Source organism: Oncorhynchus nerka, linkage group LG19 (assembly GCF_034236695.1).
Source record: "Oncorhynchus nerka isolate Pitt River linkage group LG19, Oner_Uvic_2.0, whole genome shotgun sequence".
NCBI classification, from domain to species: Eukaryota; Metazoa; Chordata; class Actinopteri; order Salmoniformes; family Salmonidae; genus Oncorhynchus; species Oncorhynchus nerka.
Genome location: NC_088414.1, coordinates 15,956,100 through 15,975,836, shown reverse-complemented (window position 1 = coordinate 15,975,836; position 19,737 = coordinate 15,956,100). Strand labels below are relative to the sequence as shown.

General features: G+C 39.1%; 1 protein-coding gene across 2 annotated transcripts in view; it reads left to right on the top strand.

Annotated features, from left to right (window-relative positions):
* tnpo1 (transportin 1) overlaps positions 1-16,113 on the top strand; it is a 63,482-nt gene extending 47,369 nt beyond the window's left edge. The window contains exons 21-24 of one of the 2 annotated variants that reach the window (XM_065004751.1): positions 3,780-3,855; positions 4,978-5,077; positions 5,260-5,334; positions 5,946-16,113. In XM_065004751.1, coding sequence (XP_064860823.1) covers positions 3,780-3,855; positions 4,978-5,077; positions 5,260-5,334; positions 5,946-6,053 — 359 coding nt within the window. In that variant the 3' untranslated portion in view covers positions 6,054-16,113. Of the gene's footprint in view, positions 1-3,779; positions 3,856-4,977; positions 5,078-5,259; positions 5,335-5,945 lie in introns of those variants that run through there. The other variant, XM_065004752.1, reaches the window with a different exon arrangement.
* The last annotated feature ends 3,624 nt before the right edge of the window (positions 16,114-19,737 follow it).

Here is a 19,737-nt window from a genome sequence, read left to right as displayed (position 1 = left end):
TTCTCCAAAAGTGTGCACTTGTTCACTTCCCTTCATGGATTTGACAGGAAATGACCGGTATATGAAAACTCCCCCTTGCCAAGACTAATCCAAAGCGTTTACATTTTTGGGGAGTGGTGAACAAGTGCACACTTCAGGATGAAGGAGAGATTATTGGGATGCACCCTCTGACTGGAGAGAGGCCATTCATCTCTATTATCTGAAAGCCTCCCCAAGCCCTATGCCTTACAGGTTTCGCCGGTTTCGCCCAAATATTCCAACTATTCCTACCAATCGATTTATGGCTTAGAGGCTCTGTTTATGGGCTGTTGGGTCCCAGCTGAAGTAAATGAAATGTTGCTCAGGTGGAAAAACTGAGTGAACCAGGTTTCCACCCATCCATTTATTTATTTTTTTACCCCTTTTTTCTCCCCAATTTCATTATGACGATCTTGTCTCATTGCTGCAACTCGCCAACGGGCTTGGGAGAGGCGAAGGTCGAGTCGTGCGTCCTCCGAAAACATGAACTGCCAAATCGCGCTTCTTAACTGACAACCGAAGTCAGCCTGTAGGTGCCCGGCCTGCGTGAAGGAGTTGCTAGAGCCAATTATTTTTTTTTTTTAAATAGACCGCTCACTCGGGAGGCCTCCTGAAATCCTTTTATGCAGGTAAAGTACATGTCGGATAAAAAATGTCATGACAGGCCTGATGGGAATGGCACATTTTGTCTAAACGTTCCAAATGTTGACTAAACAAAATACGCTAGACAAGGTGAACTTTTTGTCGGTAAAATTAGTTGTGCGAGAAATGGCATTGGAAACTAGACTGGTGACCCACACTAAAATCTTCCGCTGCTCTTTCATTCGCTACATACTTTAGTCTGCAATCATTGGAAGTAATTTGTGGTGACGATGGGCATTGTACAAAAGTCATCATCGATTGTATATCCTCTCCAACCAATCAGATTATCAAACCCAATGACGAATGTTCAATCTGCCGCTTTACCCACGTGTGTTCAATCAGATGGCCCTGAATATGTTCACATTCGGTGATGCGTCAGGGAGGTACTCGGATCCAGACTCATTTCAGAGAAGAAACTAATGTCCATGGGCGTGGTGTACCGTTTGGCCGAGGCAAGGCGTCTGGGTAGCCAGGCACAGTTGAAACCCCTTTATACACAAATAAATATAATAACAATTGATATAATAACCATCATATCGAAGTAAACTTGGAGTAACGCAATATGTTGTGTAGTCCTCCCACTACGACTTCGGGAAAGCATGCAGTTTATTAGGCTACAGATGAAATAAATGATGATCAAATAAATTTACTTAAATGTAAATGATCAACTTCACAGGGTGGTGAAAGAGCACGGTGATGAGCTTGATGCTCCTTTCCAATAAATATTGAGGGTCTTATTCTGGTGACATGAGGATTGACGCTTGATGGCTGTTTGACAAGGGGGGGAAAAAATGAATGCTCTTAGCATGTATGTATCCTACCTGCACTGTACCTGCAAGCTGCTGGTTAGAGCACACAAATGCGAAGACCAGAGTAGGCACATTCGCTATATATAATGGAACATTTGTTGTGACAAAACCAACAGTAGGGTTGAATATGCGATAGAAACCAATTTAACTTGTATTTCTTTATTCGTTACATGGGAATTTAACTGCAAACGTTATTTTATATGCACCACGTCATCGCACACAGCCTTTTATCTGCAACGTTATTTTATATCCACCACGTCATCACGCACAGCCTTTTATCCGCAACGTTGTTTTATATCCACCACGTCATCACGCACAGCCTTTTATCCGCAACGTTGTTTTATATGCACCACGTCATCACGCACAGCCTTTTACATTACATTTAAGTCATTTAGCAGACGCTCTTATCCAGAGCGCAACGTTGTTTTAAATGCACCACGTCATCACGCACAGCCTTTTATCCGCAACGTTATTTTATATGCACCACGTCATCACGCACAGCCTTTTATCCGCAACAAGTCAATTTGATGGAAACGCATCGCTGGTGTGAAAATGCGCGTTTTTATGCAGATTTTATAATATTAGCACGAGAATCTGTCGCCAATTGGATGGAAACCTAGCTATAGACTAAGAATCTTGGAAAGTTTTTTTTTTTTTAAACCGAGCGAACCCTGTAAGTGTACAGTCTTGGCGTGATTAACTGACATGAATTGATTCTATTGTACCTGTGGTTGTCAGCTTTTTCTAGCTGTATTTCCATTGAAGTGAAGTTGAAGTGTTGAGCAGCATCAGTAGCTGACAGTGAGGCCTTAACTGAGACAGATGAGTGTCTCCCAACCTCACTTATAGTTAAACGCTTAAAGAGTTCATACGGTTAATTGAATGTTTACCAAACACTCGGATAATAGTAATGAATAATAATAACTAGTCTTCTTTGCTGATTGAGGAAAGAGCTAATCCCACCCTAAACATTTTTGTGGTGTTATAGCACCTACACTTAGCAAACAAACCTTCGGTTACACTCTGCTCTTATTTAGACGCTCTATTGGAATTGTAATGGCCAGCTGACATAAACTAGAACTACTGAGCCAAAATGAGGGTGAAGTGTAACCTGCTTAACTAACCCTACCAGGAAAACTAGGGAATTTGTAGATGTTCTGTTTGTCAGTTTATTTGTTTTTAGTTACTGTTTTTTTATGTGAATGCATATCTGCCAATAGATGTTGAATGTTGTTTAGTGAAAGGATGGCAAATGTTTGATGCAGGATACGTGATGGATTGATGGAGCCCTAGCACTATGATGTTGAGCTCTGACCACTGCCATTCTATATTAGTTTGATAAATTGAAACATAAACCTCTTTGTTTCCATTTGGTTTCCCAATCTCAATTTTTCCCCTAACCAATCAAAACATTCAGAAATATATTAATGTTGATTATCTTATACCTCACCAATGTGATCATTCAGAGCACAGTTAATGTCACATCAACGTGAAAATTGAGGTGGATTGGGTTTGAGGCCATATATAGCTATATAACTCCTCCCCTCCACCCTCATTTGAAACTAATCAGCCTATCCTGCACTGAACTCTATTTCTAATGAGTCTATCATCTGCTTTCTGCATGTCTCATTGGACTGTTCATAAATGCCTGTTTTCTTAATGAGAATGTTGCATAGTTTTGTGTCTCTTAAACTTAGGTCCTCTCTGCCTCTTCATAAGAACCTGCTGTGCTGGATACTAGTCTCCTTCCATGTAGTTGGCTTGGAGTAATGTAATTTCTTTACAACCAAAATAAAAAGTTTCTGTTTCTTAAGGAAAGATTAACCTTTTTGTGAGTTTAAGGGAGAACCCTATGAAAGCTCAATTCCCAGCTACCAACGTTGAGAGGAATAATAACCTTGTAAACATTCCATGCTGGCAGTTAACTAATGACTTCACATTTACACATATTTTTTTAGTTAGACGAAGATCATTAACATTTTGGAGAGAGGAGTTTGTTGCAAGTGAACAGAGGCCATATTTCTGACGTCATATTTCTGACGTCCGAGCAGGCATGTTGCCGTTTGATTGATATTGTGTCGTCAAAGTGTTCTCCCTTAAATTATTTTTTTGTTTTTACTATCTTAAATTCCTCCCCAGTAGTGAGTGGGGTTGTAATAATCAACACTAGTGAATTCTTCTGTTTATTATCATGCACAGATTCTGTTGATTTATGTTTCTGAGTTTTCTTTTTTTTCTTTTCTTTTTCTCCTCATTGCTCATGTCTTGGTTGGCGTTTGGTGGTGTGTAACCGTGATTGCGTTACCTTAGCAATAACAATTGGTCGTCTTGGTTACGTTTGTCCTCAAGAGGTGGCACCGATGCTACAGCAGTTTATAAGACCCTGGTGTGTATTTTTCAATATTTTATTTTATTCATTTTCTCTGGGTCTGTCGCTCCCTGTCCTGTCATTCTCGCTTTCCTTCCCTGTCACTGTCTTTCTCTCTCTCTCTTTCTCTCTTTCTCTCCATCCCTCTTTCTTTCTAAAATAAGTATTTTCTGTTTCTCCTGAATCAGTCTGTAAGCATTGCCAACCATGTGACTAATCCTGTCCTCTTTTAGGTCCCCTCAGTCTGTGATTTATTTTGCCTCAGTAGCACCTTCATGTATTTGATACATTATTGGTTTATTTATTTTACTTTTTTTGTTGTCGTTGTTAAATGTCGGTAACTACTAATTAGTGCATGGGATCAGATTGTCACATGCCTGCTGGTTCAGAAAGGGAAAACAAACGGATTCCCAAAAATTCCAGACGCATTCCAAAAAAAATCCCAAAAGCATTCCCAGATCCAGATCATTCCCAAATCCCCTCTCTCGTCCAATAGTCCTCCAGCTGCACGTGCTTATCCCAGAATTCCTCAACTTCCTTTAAGAAAAAAATTATAGTAAAGGCTTCCCTGAATGCCATATCGGCCAAAGTGAAGTTATAAAGCAGTTTCAGTGACTCACGTGTAAGTGAATAGAGTTAAGTGCCTTCACACAGTCTCAGAATGACAGGTTTGTTTGATCTGCATGCACAATTCTGATACTGTTTTATATAACTTGAGAGAAATAAGAAGAATGTGTTGTACCGAACTAAGTAATCTTTGTAAAAGTACTTTCAGTAGTATCAAATCTTTGAAAGATCTAAAAGGTTGTAGATTGAATTCACATGTATAGAGTAAAAATGGCAAGTTGACATTTAATGTACTGTAGGTTATATTTATAAAAATGTTTACAGTAACATATAATCAACAAAACCCTTTGAGGCAATATGTAGTATTTTTATATTTTAGAAGGTATTTTACTTATACATGACATTTCATACGGAATTTGTTTTTGAATTGTGTTAGAATGTATTAATGGAAGGTTATTGAATGCAGTCAATGGTAACTTCAGAGTGCTATAAGGGTATTGAATTGTAATTCTATGCAGTACTTAAAGGCAGCCCTTCTGGCCTGGTGTAAAACGTGGCTGTTCCTGTTGGCAGGTGTACCTCTTTACGTAACATAAGAGACAATGAGGAGAAAGACTCGGCGTTCCGAGGCATCTGCACTATGATCAGTGTCAACCCAGGAGGAGTTGTGCAGGTGAGGCTGCCTAGGCAACGCTGCCCTCTTAAGGATAACGTATAAACTGCACTTTTCATGGCCCCATCAGTTGAGGACTAAGAAAAATAAAGGAACTGCATTACTGTTTCGATGGCCCCATTTCGTGAAGGATGTTAGTTGTAAAACTTGTCTCAAGCCAGACTTTTTCTCATTTCCTCCAGGATTTTATATTTTTTTGTGATGCAGTGGCCTCATGGGTAAATCCAAAGGATGATCTGCGAGACATGTTTGGCAAGGTAAGAACTGATCGTGACTTTGGCCTTTTTCATTTGGGTAAAATTCCGTCCACTCTCTTCCGTGACCCGGAAACTTGTAAGTGGTTGAGGAGAGTGTCAATTTCTTAGTAGGGTGATAGCCTTGATAGCCAGTCCTTTTATGGAAGAGTTTTGACATCTGCCACACCCCCTTTGAAGCAGTTGTTTTCTCGAAGGAGAAAGTATGCAAACGTTTAAAAATTATATCCTACTTATACTTGAATCTTTAACATTTCTTGCACAACTAGCTACATTAGTTTTATGACTTTACACATTCATTTTGGGATTCCACCCCTATAAACGTAATTTATGACGCGCGAGTGGAGTTATTTCATACAAGCGCATTTTCGTCCACGTTCCTTCACATCGCCAACTCCCCTCGATTACCTTTGACCTTTTTCATAAGGAGGCGAGCGTGGAAGGAGGAAAGAGGACGCAGGAGTTAGACCTTTTCTCAATTGGAGTTGCTCATGTGCCATGGGCCAAGACTGAGTACCTTTGTGTGAGAAAGGAGAAGATGAGATTATCCTGATGCACAATGTGTGTGTGTGTATGCATGTGCGTACATTGTAATTATGTGTTGATATTTTCAGATCCTCCATGGGTTCAAGAACCAGGTGGGCGAGGAGAACTGGGGGCGTTTCTCAGACCAGTTCCCTCTGCCTCTGAAGGAACGACTGGCAGCCTTCTACGGGGTGTAACGCTTTCCATAGGAACAGGCCTGTTCAAAGGGGGTACGTCGCGCATTCATGTTTAAACATGGTTGAAAATCTCATTAGAGCTGAGATATCGGATCTAAGGCATTTTCGTGTCTCAGTTTGTCATCCACCTTATTGGAGCAAAACGATAAAGCTAGCAAAATGATGTTGATATTAGAGGTCGACCGATTATGATTTTTCAACGCCGATACCGATTATTGGAGGACAAAAAAATCCGAAGCCGATTAATCGGTCGATTAAAAAAATATATATATATTATTATTTTTTGTAATAATGACAATTACAACAATACTGAATGAACACTTATTTTAACTTAATATAATACATCAATAAAATCAATTTAGCCTCAAATAAATAATGAGACATGTTCAATTTCGTTTAAATAATGCAAAAACAAAGTGTTGGAGAAGAAAGTAAAAGTGCAATATGTGCCATGTAAGAAAGCCAACGTTTAAGTTCCTTGCTCAGAACATGAAAACACATGAAAGCTGGTGGTTCCTTTTAACCTGAGTCTTCAATATTCCCAGGTAAGGAGTTTTAGGTTGTAGTTATTATAGGAATTATAGGACTATTTCTCTCTATACCATTTGTATTTCATATACCTTTGACTATTGGATGTTCTTATAGGCACTTCAGTATCGCCAGTGTAACAGTATAGCTTCCGTCTCTCTCCTCGCTCCTCTGGGCTCGAACCTGGAACACAACGACAACAGCCACCCTCGAAGCAGCGTTACCCATGCAGAGCAAGGGGAACAACTACACCAAGTCTCAGAGCGAGTGACGTTTGAAACGCTATTAGTGCGCACCCCGCTAACTAGCTAGCCATTTCACATCACATCGTTACACCAGCCTAATCTCAGGAGTTGATAGGCTTGAAGTCTAACTGCAGAGCTGCTGCCAAAATGCACAAAAGTGCTGTTTGAATTTATGCTTATGAGCCTGCTGGTGCCTACCATCGCTCAGTCAGACTGCCCTATCAAATCATAGACTTAATTATAACATAATAACACACAGAAATGCGTGCCGTAGGTCAATTATATGGTCGAATCCGGAAACCATCATCTCGAAAACAAGACGTTTATTCTTTCAGTGAAATACAGAACTGTTCCGTATTTTATCTAACGGGTGGCATCCATCAGTCTAAATATTCCTGTTACATTGCACAACCTTCAATGTTATATCATAATTACGTAAAATTCTGGCAAATTAGTTCGCAATGAGACAGGCGGCCGAAACTGTTGCATATACCCTGACTCTGCGTGCAATGAACGCAAGAGAAGTGACACAATTTCACCTGGTTAATATTGCCTGCTAACCTGGATTTCTTTTAGCTAAATATGCAGGTTTAAAAATATATACTTCTGTATATTGATTTTAAGAAAGGCATTGGTGTTTATGGTTAGGTACACGTTGGCGCAACAACAGTCCTTTTTTGCGAATGCGTACTGCATCGATTATATGCAACGCAGGACACTCTAGATAAACTAGTAATATCATCAACCATGTGTAGTTCTAACTAGTGATTATGATTAAGTTTAATGCTAGCTATCAACTTACCTTGGCTTCTTACTGCATTCGTGTAACAGGCGGGCTCCTCGTGAGGCAGGTGGTTAGAGCATTGGACTAGTTAACCGTAAGGTTGCAAGATTGAATCCCTGAGCTGACAAGGTAAAAATCTGTTGTTCTGCCCCTGAACAAGGCAGTTAGCCCACCGTTCCTAGGCCGTCATTTAAAATAAGAATGTGTTCTTAACTGACTTGCCTAGTTAAATAAAGATTCATTTTAATCGGCGTCCAAAGTGACCGATTTCCGATTGTTATGAAAACTTGAAATCGGCCCTAATTAATTGTCCATTCCGATTTAAGCGGTCGACCTCTAGTTGATATACAGTGCCTTCAGAAAGTATTCACACCCCTTGACTTTTTCCACGTTATGTTGTGTTACAGCCGGAATTTAAAATGGATTAAATTTAGATTTTCTTTTGTCACTGGCCTAAACACAATACCTCATAATGTCAAAGTGGAATTATGTTTTTTATTAATTTAAAATTAAATGTCTTAAGTCAGTAAATTCATGTAAGTAAATGTCTTAAATCAGCTTAAATTCATGGTTAAAAATGTGCTAAACAAGTCACATAATAAGTTGCATTGGACTCACACTGAAATAATAGTTTTTTAATAGTGATTAGTGATTTTTGAATGACTACCTCAACTCTGTACCCCACACATACAATTATCTGTAAGGTCCTTCAGGCGAGCAGTGAATTTCAAACACAAAGAACAGGGAAGCCTGTACAGAATAACAATACACAGATATAGACAGTTGAATTTGGAAGTTTACATACACTTAGATTGGAGTCATTTGTGTTCTTCAAACACGCCACAAATTTCTTATTACAAACTATAGTTTTGGCAAGTCGGTTAGGACATCTGCTTTGAGCATGACACAAGTCATTATTTCACTGTATCTCAATTCCAGTGGGTCAGAAGTTTACAATACACTAAGTTGACTGTGCCTTTAAACAGCTTGGGAAATTCCAGAAAATTATGTCATGGCTTTAGAAGCTTCTGATAGGCTAATTGACATTATTTGAGTCAATTGGTGGTGTACCTGTGGATGTATTTCAAGGCCTACCTTCAAACTCAGTGCCTCTTTGACACCATGGGAAAATCAAAAGAAATCAGCCAAGACCTCAGAAAAGAAATTGTAGACCTCCACAAGTCTGGTTGATCCTTGGGAGCAATTTCCAAATGCCTGTAGTTACCACGTGTACTTTTGTTTGTACAGATGAACAAGTATAAACACCATGGGACCACGCAGCCGTCATACCGCTCAGGAAGGAGATGCGTCTCCTAGAGATGAATGGACTTTGGTGCGAAAAGTGCAAATCAATCCCAGAACAACAGCAAAAGACCTTGTGGAAATTCTGGAGGAAACTGGTACACAAGTATCAATATCCACAGTAAAATGAGGCCTATATCGACATAACCTGAAAGGCCGCTCAGCAAGGAAGAAGCCACTGCTCCAAAACCGCCATAAAAAAGCCAGACTACGGTTTGCAACTGCCCATGGGGACAAAGATCGTACATTTTGGAGAAATATCCTCTGGTCTGATGAAACAAAAATAGAACTGTTTGGCCATAATGACCATCGTTATGTTTGGAGGAAAAAAGGGGCAGGCTTGCAAGCCAAAGAACACCATCCCAACCGTGAAGCACGGGGGTGGCAGCACCATGTTGTGGGGGTACTTTGCTGCAGGAGGGACTGGTGCACTTCACAAAATAGATGGCATCATGAGGCAGGGAAATTATGTGAATATATTGAAGCAACATAATAATTACCTGGGGTTGTTTCTCATGGTTCGTTCTAGACCCCGTAGATCCAGTGAAGGGAAATATGAACGCTACGGCATACAATGACATTCTAGATGATTCTGTGCTTCCAAATTTGTTGCAACAGTTTGGGGAAGGTCCTTTCCTGTTTCTGATTTGACAATGTCCTCGTGCACAAAGCGAGGTCCATACAGAAATAGAGATTGGTGTGGAAGAACTTGACTGGTCTGCACGGAGTCCTGACCTCAACCCCTTCAAACACTTTTGGGATGAATTGGAACGATGACTGCAAGCCAGGCCTAATCGCCCAACATCAATGCCTGACCTCTCTAATGCTCTTGTGGCTGAATGCAAGTCCCTGCAGCAATGTTCCAACATCTAGTGGAAAGCCTTCCCAGAAGAGTGGAGGGTGTTATAGCAGGAAAAGGGGGACCATTTCCATATTAATCCAATTCGATTTAGGAATGAAATGTTCGAAGGATCTGTATGTGTGGGGGATGGGATTAAAGCATATTTTTCGATTAATATTGGACTCCCTCTGTCTCTCTCCTACCAGGTCATTCACTATGGGAGACGACGGATTGGAACCTCTTATACCCAGGGAACATGTTACCCTTTACTGGGGGTAGGGTCTGCCAGCTGGGGAGGGAAGGGGGTGCAGATCGTGAACCCTCCTCAACCTTCTGGATGGGCGGGGTGGGAGGGAGGTGTTAGCCAGCCGAGGCACTCACCGCCCCCCCACGCAACAGGCGAGGGGGACATGGGGACTGGCGGGCCAAATTTATCAAGGGATGAAAAATGTATTTAATCATTTCAACATCACAATCAGTAATGAAAAGATGTCAGCTTAGCTTTTTGTTTCGTCTCTTTTTAAACATGTTCTTTCATCCATGCTCTCCAGCGACGTTAAACAAAACAAAAAATACGGGGAAAACTTTTGTTGTTTAGTTGTGGTAAAATCATGGTTTTATATTTACAGAGGGGTAGTGCTGATTTTGAGGGTAAGCGGTCAGTGAAGAAGAGCTTTTTAATCAATACGTATCGGCCGGAAAGTGTCACTCAGAGGTAGGGGGAGGGAGGGTCTTGGTGTAGAACTAGACTGGAGGATACCAACCATAAAATATATGTAGGGGTGCTTAAAAAAAATCAGGAAGTTGCATGGAAATGTTGTTAATGGTCTCAAAGACAACATAGTATCCTCAACAGCCAGGACAACAGCAGCGGAGGGTATTCGAGTAAAGTAAATGCTGATACTATCATTAATTTCAAAAATAGAACCAGCAAGTTTTTCTTTTTTCTTTGGGAAACTGCCTCTACATATCTTAGAATAAGAATAGCATGTATTTTCTTGTAGTCATCAAAGTAATTACATTGAGTTAATAAAACATCTTGTCAGTGCATATTTAGAGTAATATCAGAGTTTAAATCTTTATAGGCAGGTCAGAAGTTGTGTTGCCTAAACCAGTCGGTCAAACGCACATCACAGACAGAAGTGCATATGATTTTTATTTGTTGTGGTTGAAAAGTGACTTGTCTTAAAAACAGGAAATAACTAAGTAGCATGCTTGCGTCAAAGTTGGAAGTGAGGACAGTGGGTGTACAACGTTAGAGTGACGTCAGTGTGTGGCGTCATCGGATAGTTGTGGTATTTCTTGTGTAGCCCTGTGATGAAGTTTCTTAAACAACCATGTAGTTTCTCGTTTTTCAGGTTTTTATCCCTCCACCACCCCTTTGTTTACCAGAGGCTTTCCCGTCAGTGTCTAGCATGAACCAGGTTTAGAAAACATACAAGTCTGGGAACTACCTTTTTTATATTCTCATCTAGTTGAATCCATCTAGCAGGGTTTTGGTTGTGATTCTAAAAAGAGACCGTGAACACTGCTTCATACATGTCATAACTTTAAGGTCAACTTTCTCAGGCAGCCTCTGTTCTGTGCTGTGGAAGTGGCGTGTTCTCTGCATGCATGGACGTTTTACTAGCGGCCATAATATCAGACTCTTAGATGCTTACCTGACTCATATTGTTTAAAATCTCAATTTCCATCTTTCTCACCTTTCCCGAAAACAAAACTTTGAATCGTGGAGACGTATTTCTAACCTTGTCAGAGGAGGGAGGTAGGGAGCGGGGTAGAGAAAAGGCATACAGGGCTTTGGCTGAACGTGTTCCTCCTTTGTTCCTTGAGTATTACTACTGGGACTATGGCACTGTCTTGATAGCGTGTCTGTCTCTGACCTTGGTTGGTTGTCGATCCAAAACTCAACAGCAAGCAAATCGTTGTTTTAAATGATTTTTTTTTTTTTCCTTGTACTGTTTTTTTTCCTTTCTGTTATTGTGGCTTTGCTTTTTGCTTTAAAAGCACGACCTTTGAGGATGATTGTAATGACCGTTTTGAATGCAGCGTACTCTAATGCTTGATCCCTTGCGTGTTGGTGGCCCTTTACTTCCCAAACCATTTAGTTGACGTACAATATTGGACCTTGTATCTCATACATACCTGCAGGAGCATTTTTTTCCCCCCCTTAACCTTTTACCCGTAGCCCACATCCAAATGTATTATCTTGTTAAATACTGTGACACTTGACCTACTTTTGGTTCCTTTTTGTTTTGGAGTGTTATTGTTTTTGACAGAAGTCTTGAAGTCGTTGATTGCCTGATTTTTATCCCATGGTTGTCAGAGATTGGGTAGGGGAGAAAGCATCTTTATGCCCAACCAACTAATCATATTCACTCTGTAGGTGAGTGTAATCATTTTTGTAGTATTTTGTCCCCCCCTCACAAAGAACATTGGAAGCACTTGTTCAAACAGACTACACATACACATACTTTTAGTAGACCCACACATTTACGTACTCATAAAGTATTCATTTACAGGAGACTTATAACACTAAACACGTCATGTATTACTTCACTGGGTATTCGAAATGGTATAGTCACTTCTAAATATATATATTTTTAAACTTGTGGGTGTATTTGACCTGTTTTTAAATATAAGATTCTCAATATCAGAAATGCTCTAAAAGATAAATGGTGTAAACTAAGCCTGGATATGAAGTACTGCAGATATAGCCACAAACCCTTTCCAAAGCCAACAAACTAATAAGGTTATTATTATTATACATTTTGTATTATTGTTATTTTTGTAACTGTATTGATGGGAGGTTTTACTCATTGGTAACATGTAGTTAATGGGACATTTTAACACTAGTAAAAAAAACAAAATGATGGGGTATGTCAAGTTAGCCTGGATCCAAACTGGATTGTTCCTTTTGACTTCACCAGGCTAATAAGCCATCATGGGATATATGGAGGCACTTGTTTCTGTAGTTGTTTTTGTGCCATGTCTGTTGTGTCCTGAAGTTGAAATTAATTTAGTTTTTGTCACATTCCAGGTGTTTGGCATGTAAAAAAAATTGGATGAGGCATGGCTTGATTGGTTTCGTCCTACCACTACTTGTCACACTGAATTAAAAAAAAAAAAATACAAACTGAGGGCCGGTTTCCGAGATACAGGTTAAACCTAGTGGTGGACTAAAAAGCTTGGTGAATGGAGAATATCCACTGAAGTATTTGTTTAGTACAGGACTTAGCTTTATCTGTGTCCCCCGCAGAAGCGGTGTGCTGTTTTACCGATATGATGTAGTTTCTTTACTTGAATATTTGTTTGTAGTAACCTCAGGAGGTTATGTTTACCGTTATTTTTCTTGTTGTTATTTTCCAAATGTATGCCTTTTTTCCATCTCCCTTTACCGATAAGAGATTAGTAAGCCTCTCCTGCTTTAACCCTTGAATACAGAGCATATACCTGTCCATGGGTGTTTAGTTCACTGTGTTTTGATATGTGTGCTAGCTCACCATTAAGACACTGAGACTTACACACACCCAGAGTCAGTGTCAAAGAATAATTGTTAGCTAGATATACACAGACATTCAAATTGACTTGCAACTTTGAGGAATATGAAATTAGGAAGAGAACTTGCACATAATTAATGCAACTGTGGCAAAGTGATTGTAAGACATTTTTAGGTGGTATTAAAATGTAATATGTACATGATGCCTTGATAACAACTGGATGATTTTGATGGTGATTTGTAATGATGGTGATTCATAATGTTTTCCAATAATGGAAGAAAGACCTTGGACATTAAGCGAAAAACAAATAGGCTCATGGCTATGTTTGCAAATTGAGGTCTTTCATTTTGAAGAAGCGAGAGGCAAAAATAGCTTTATTGAAAAATCTTATTCTCTTTTTATAGCATCAACCAACCGCAGTAGAATGTCTCATTTAAAAAACACCTCTAACAATAGCTTAATACCTTCATTTAGCCATGAGAAGAAAAAAACTTGACTAGAATTTCTCCCAAGTCTGCCTTCACCCTTTTTGCTGAATAATGTAAGAAACTAGTTATTTTATTTAGATACAGTACCAGTCAAAAGTTTGGAAACACCTACTCGTTAAAGGATTTTTATTTATTTGGACTATTTTCATTCATTGTAGAATAATAGTGAAGACCTCAAAACTATGAAATGGCACGTGGTCATGTAGTAACCAAAAAAGTGTTAATCAAAACATTTCAAATTCTTTAAAGTAGCCACCCTTTGCCTTGATGACAGCTTGACACACTCTTGGCATTCTCTCAACCAGCTTCATGTGAGGTCGTCACCTGGAATGCTTTTCCAACAGTCTTGAAGGAGTTACCACATATGCTGAGCACTTGTTGGCTGCTTTTCCTTCACTCTGCCATCCAACGCATCCCAAACCATCTCAATTGGGTTGAGGTAGGGTGATTGTGGAGGCCAGGTCATCTGATGCAGCACTCCATCACTCTCCTTGGTCAAATAGCCCTTAACACAGTCTGGAGGTGTGTTGGGTCATTGTCCTGTTGAAAACAAATGAACGCCCACTAAGCACAAACCAGATGGGATGGCGTATAGTTGCAGAATGCTGTGGTAGCCATGCTGGTTTAGTGTGCCTTGAATTCTAAATAAATCACAGACAGTGTCTCCAGCAAAGCACCATAACTCCACCACCTCCATGCTTCACGATGGGAACCACACATGCAGAGATCATCCGTTCACCTACTCCGCGTCTCACGCGGCGGTTGGAACCAAAAATCTTATATTTGGACTCATTAAAAGGACATATTTCCACTGGTCTGATGTCCATCACTCGTGTTTCTTGGCCCAATCAAGTCTGTCCTCCTTATTGGTGTCCTTTAGTAGTGGTTTCTTTGCAGCAATTTGACCATGAAGGCCTGATTCATGCAGTCTCTGAACAGTTAATGTTGTCTATTACTTGAACTCTGAAGCATTTATTTGGGCTGCAATCTGTGGTGCAGTTAATTGCAGATTTGAGGCTGTTAACTCTAATGAACTTATCCTCTGCAGCAGCGGTAACTCTGGGTCTTCCTTTTCTATGGCGGTCCTCAATGGAGCCAGTTTCATCAATGCGCTTGATTGTTTTTGCGACTGCACTTGAAGACTTGTAAGTTCTTTAAATTTTCTGTATTGACTGACCATGTCTTAAAGTAATGATGGACCATCGTTTCTTTTTGCTTATTTGAGATGTTCTTGCCATAAGATGGACTTGGTCTCTTACCAAATAGGGCTATCTTCTGTACACCACCCCTACCTTGTCACAACACAACTGATTTGGCTCAAACGCATTAAGAAGGAAACAAATTCCACAAATCAACTTAACAAGGCATACCTGTTAATTGAAATGCATTCCAGGTGACTACCTCATGAAGCTGATTGAGAGAATGCCAAGAGTGTGCAAATCTGTCATCAAGTCAAAGGGTGGCTACTTTGAAGAATCTCGAATTTAAAATATTTATTTAACACTTTTTTTCTGTAACTACATGATTCCATATGTGTTATTTCACAGTTTAAGTCTTCACTATTATTCTACAATGTAAAAATGAAGACAAACCTTTGAATGAGTAGGTGTGTCCAAACTTTTGACTGGTTTCTGTAAATGCTGATGAAATTTTAAAGGCCCAGTGCAGTCAAACTTTATTTAACTGTTTTATATACACTATGAGACTGGAATAATACTGTGAAAATTATAATGCGCTTTTAGTGCGAGTGGTTTTTGAAAAGGCCACCTGAAATTTCAGCCTGTTTTGGTGGGATGGAGTTTTGACCTTCCATGGTGACATCACCATGAGGTAAATTAGCTAATAGACCAATAAGAAAGAGGGTTATAAACCTTTCTGCCAATAACAGCTAATTTTCAGTTTTCCCCTCCCCACTCCCAAACAGTCCAAGCAACATTTTTGCTTGAGAAATAGATCTTTGCTAAGAAGCTATTTTTGTTTATTTTGGACCATTTTAATTGAAAGCGTTGGACCAGTAACTGAAAGGTCACTGTTTTGAATCCCGAGCCGACTAGGTGAAAGATGTCTGTGCCCTTGAGCATGGCATTTAACCCTAATTGCTCCTGTAAGTCGCTCCGGATAAGCGCGTCCACTAAATGACTAAAATGTACTTATTGTTTCCCAGAAATGATTTGATAGTGAGATAAAAACAGCTTGCATTGGACCTTTTTTTAAAGGTAAAATAATTTTCGGGGCCACCAAATATTTTGGATCATGCAAAGAATCTATATTGTACTGTAGTAATTTTGTAATGACATTTGTATGATGTGATGGATGTTAACGGTAATCACTGCTTGGATCTGTACATAGTTGAGAATAAATTGTTTACATAAGTCTGGGACTGCTCTTTTCTGTTACTTTAGTGTTAGTTTTTAAATGCACTTTAAATGCACTTTAATTTGATCTAATGGTTTTGAACCTGGTCAACATCAGGTCGGATAGACCAGATATCGATTACCCCCTTTGACCCCATACTTTCATCCACCATAGACAATTAGAGGCGAGGTGATTGTGTCGATGACGGCAGTGTAATGTCCCTATGGAGGAGCCCGTTGCAGCCTAGTGTATCTAGATAAGTGTGTTAATGGGAACTACATAGCTACGGCAAGACCTACCACTCTTACATAGCATCACCGGTCTTAAGACTTTCTCTTAGAGCAGTGTTTCTCTATCTCCCATTCATGCGATAATGACTGATGGCTGACCAATAGTTAGTAGTTGACAGGCACCAAGAGGTCCACCAAAGAGAATAGCCCACATGACACAAACAGATTGTACTAACTGCCCTGAAGGAGGTAATATGAGATACCCAGTGGTTCTAATGTTATAAAACATTTTTGCATAGCCTGGTGTCCTTGCCCACAGGCTGATAGTCATCACAGCAATATAGAACATTAAAATACACTGAAAATAAATATAAGTGCAACAAGTAAAGGGTTTGTCCACTGTTTCATGAGCTGAAATAAAATATCCCAGAAATGTTCAATATGCACAAAAAGCAAATTTCTCTCAAATGTGCAGAAATGTTTTTATATCCCTGTTAGTGAGCATTTCTCCTTTGCCAAGATAATCCATCCACCTGACCGGTGTGGCATATCAAGAAGCTGATTAAACAGCATGGTCCGTACACAGGTGCACCTTGTGCTGGTGACAATAAAAAGCCAGTCTAAATGTGCAGTTTTGTCACACAACACAATGCCACAAGTGTCTGAAGTTTTGAGGGTCAGTGCAATTGGCATGCTGGCTGCAGGAATGCCCACCAGAGCTGTTGCCAGAGAATTGAATGTTAATTTCTCTACCATAAGACGCCTCCAACGTAATTTTAGAGAATTTGGCAGTATGTCCAACCGGTCTCACAACCGCAGACCATGTGTTTGGCATTGTGTGGGTGAGTCGTTTGCTGATGTCAGTGTTGTGAACAGAGTGGTCCATGTTTCGTTGTCCGTGCTCTACGGACAACGAACACAATTGGATTTTTATCAATGGCAATTTTGAATGAACAGAGATACCTTTTCAAGATCCTGAGGCCCATTGTCGTGCCATTCATCTGCCACCATCACCTCATGTTTCAGCATGATAATGGCCATCTCGCAAGGATCTGTATACATTTCCTGGAAGCTGAAAATGTCCAAGTTCTTCCATGGCCAGCATACTCACCAGACATGTCACCCATTGAGCATGTTTGGGATGTTCCAGTTCCCGCCAGTATCCAGCAACTTCACACAGCCATTGAAGAGGAGTGGGACAACATTCCACAGGCCACAATCAACAGCCTGGTCAACTCTATGCGAAGGAGATGTGCATGAGACAAATGGTAGTCACTGACTGTTTTTCTGATTCACACTCCTATTTAAAAATAAATCTGTGACCAACAGATGCATATTTGTATTCCCAGTCATGTGAAATTCATAGATTAGGACCTAATGAATTTGTTTCAATTGACTGATTTCCTTATATGAGCTGTAAAAAAATCTTTGAAATTGTTCCATGTTGCGTTTATATTTTTGTTATCCCATGGAACTTCAGAGATTTGACATTAGACGTGGAATTAAACAAGGATGCCAAATTTCTCCTTTCTTATGTATTGGTCACAAGTTATGGCACTTCATATAAATGAGGATAGTTTTAGGGGTAATCAGATACAAGACAAAGAGATACAATGTACACAATTGGCTGATGATACCACCATTTTTTTTTAAAGATCATAATGAAGTCATGAAAGCTATTAAGTGTATTAATGCCTTCTCACATGTATCTGGTTTATCTCTGAATATTAGGAAATGTGAATTATTTGCGTTGAAAAGATGTGACTTAAACTCAGTATGTAATATCCCTGTAAAAGATGTGATCACATATCTTGGTATTAAAGTTAGCAAAGATCAGAAAGAAAGGGCCAACTTAAATTTCTCTTCTATTGTAGAGAATTGGAAAGAGATTTAACTCCTGGTTATTAAGAGATCTTTATCTGGACATGTGCTTTTATCAAAATCTGAAGGTCTGTCCAGATTAGTTTATACCTCCCTTGCCTTAGATGTTCCTGTCAGTAACTAAAATGGTTGATACTAAATGATTTAACTGCATATAGAAGAATAAACCTCATTAAGAAAAGCGGTAATATAATCTTTAAAATCAAATGGATACAGAACTATTTAAGAAATAAGGATTGCATTTGGAATATAATCCCTAATTTAATATTCCAACAGATTGGTGGTCTAGAATTCTTACTCAAATGCAACGTTGATATGGGTAAAATCCCTATTAAGCTTGCTAACTTTCATAAAAAAGTACTTCTTACTTGGAACCTCATGTACAAACACAATTTTCCCCCACATAGGTATACATTCTGGAATAATAAAGACATAAAATACAAAAAGTCTTTATTTTCCTAGAACTGGTTGGACAACAACATTATTTGGGTTAAACAATTATTGAATAATGATGGCCAACTATATGATTATCAAGAATTCTAGGAGAACACACAATGTTACATTCACTCCTGAGGAGTATCACATTGTTGTTAGAGCTGCCCCTAAAGGTGCTTTTCTTCTTTTAGGAGAATATAACAATACTCCAAGTGCAACTGTTGAGGATTTTGTAGCCTCAATACAATTAGAAGGACTTGACATTTTAAACTGTAAATGTAATAACATGTATATAAGGAACTATGTCAATATGTTACTATTCCCTCTGCTAAAATGTACTGGAATTCAGCCAGTACAAGTGAATTGGAACAAAGTTGTCTGGTAAGTATTGTATATCTAATAAGGTGAAAGAAGTATCATACAAACTCATTCATAGAATCTACCCTGTAAAGACCTTTTGTTATACACAGATTTAAAATAGCTATTGACAACAAATGTGTATTTTGTGGTTGTGACCCAGAAACTCTTGACCATTTATTTTGGGACTGTTCTTATGTCAGAAGATTTTGGAGTGAGTTAGAAGATTTTATTTTATAAGAAACGACTATTAATGTTAATCTGAGAGACTCTGATATGTTTTATTTTGATCCAAATGATATGGAACCTGATTTAACTGTCCTTGTTAATTTGTTTATCTTTCATGGAAGATTCTTTATCCATAAAATGAAGTGGGCAGAAAACAAACCCCTCTTCATATGATTTAAGATAGAATTTAAATATTATTTTGAAATTATCAGTAAATGTAAAAACAAAAAAGCAATACGCACCATAAAACAATGTAACAAATTGAAAATGAATATTGATATGTAATACCACTGTTAGGTTTATGTACTTTTGCTTGTATATTTCTGGGGGGGGGGGGGGTGTTGTATTTGTTTTCATAATAATAATAAAAAACACGTGTTCACTATAATTCTAGAACCCATTCTAGAATATCAGTGCAGAACAGAAACTGCTGTTTTTCTTCCCACCATGGGTGGCGCTGTTTCTTCGTCTGAATTTTGGGAGGAGAAAGATTGAATTCAGTTGCCTTTC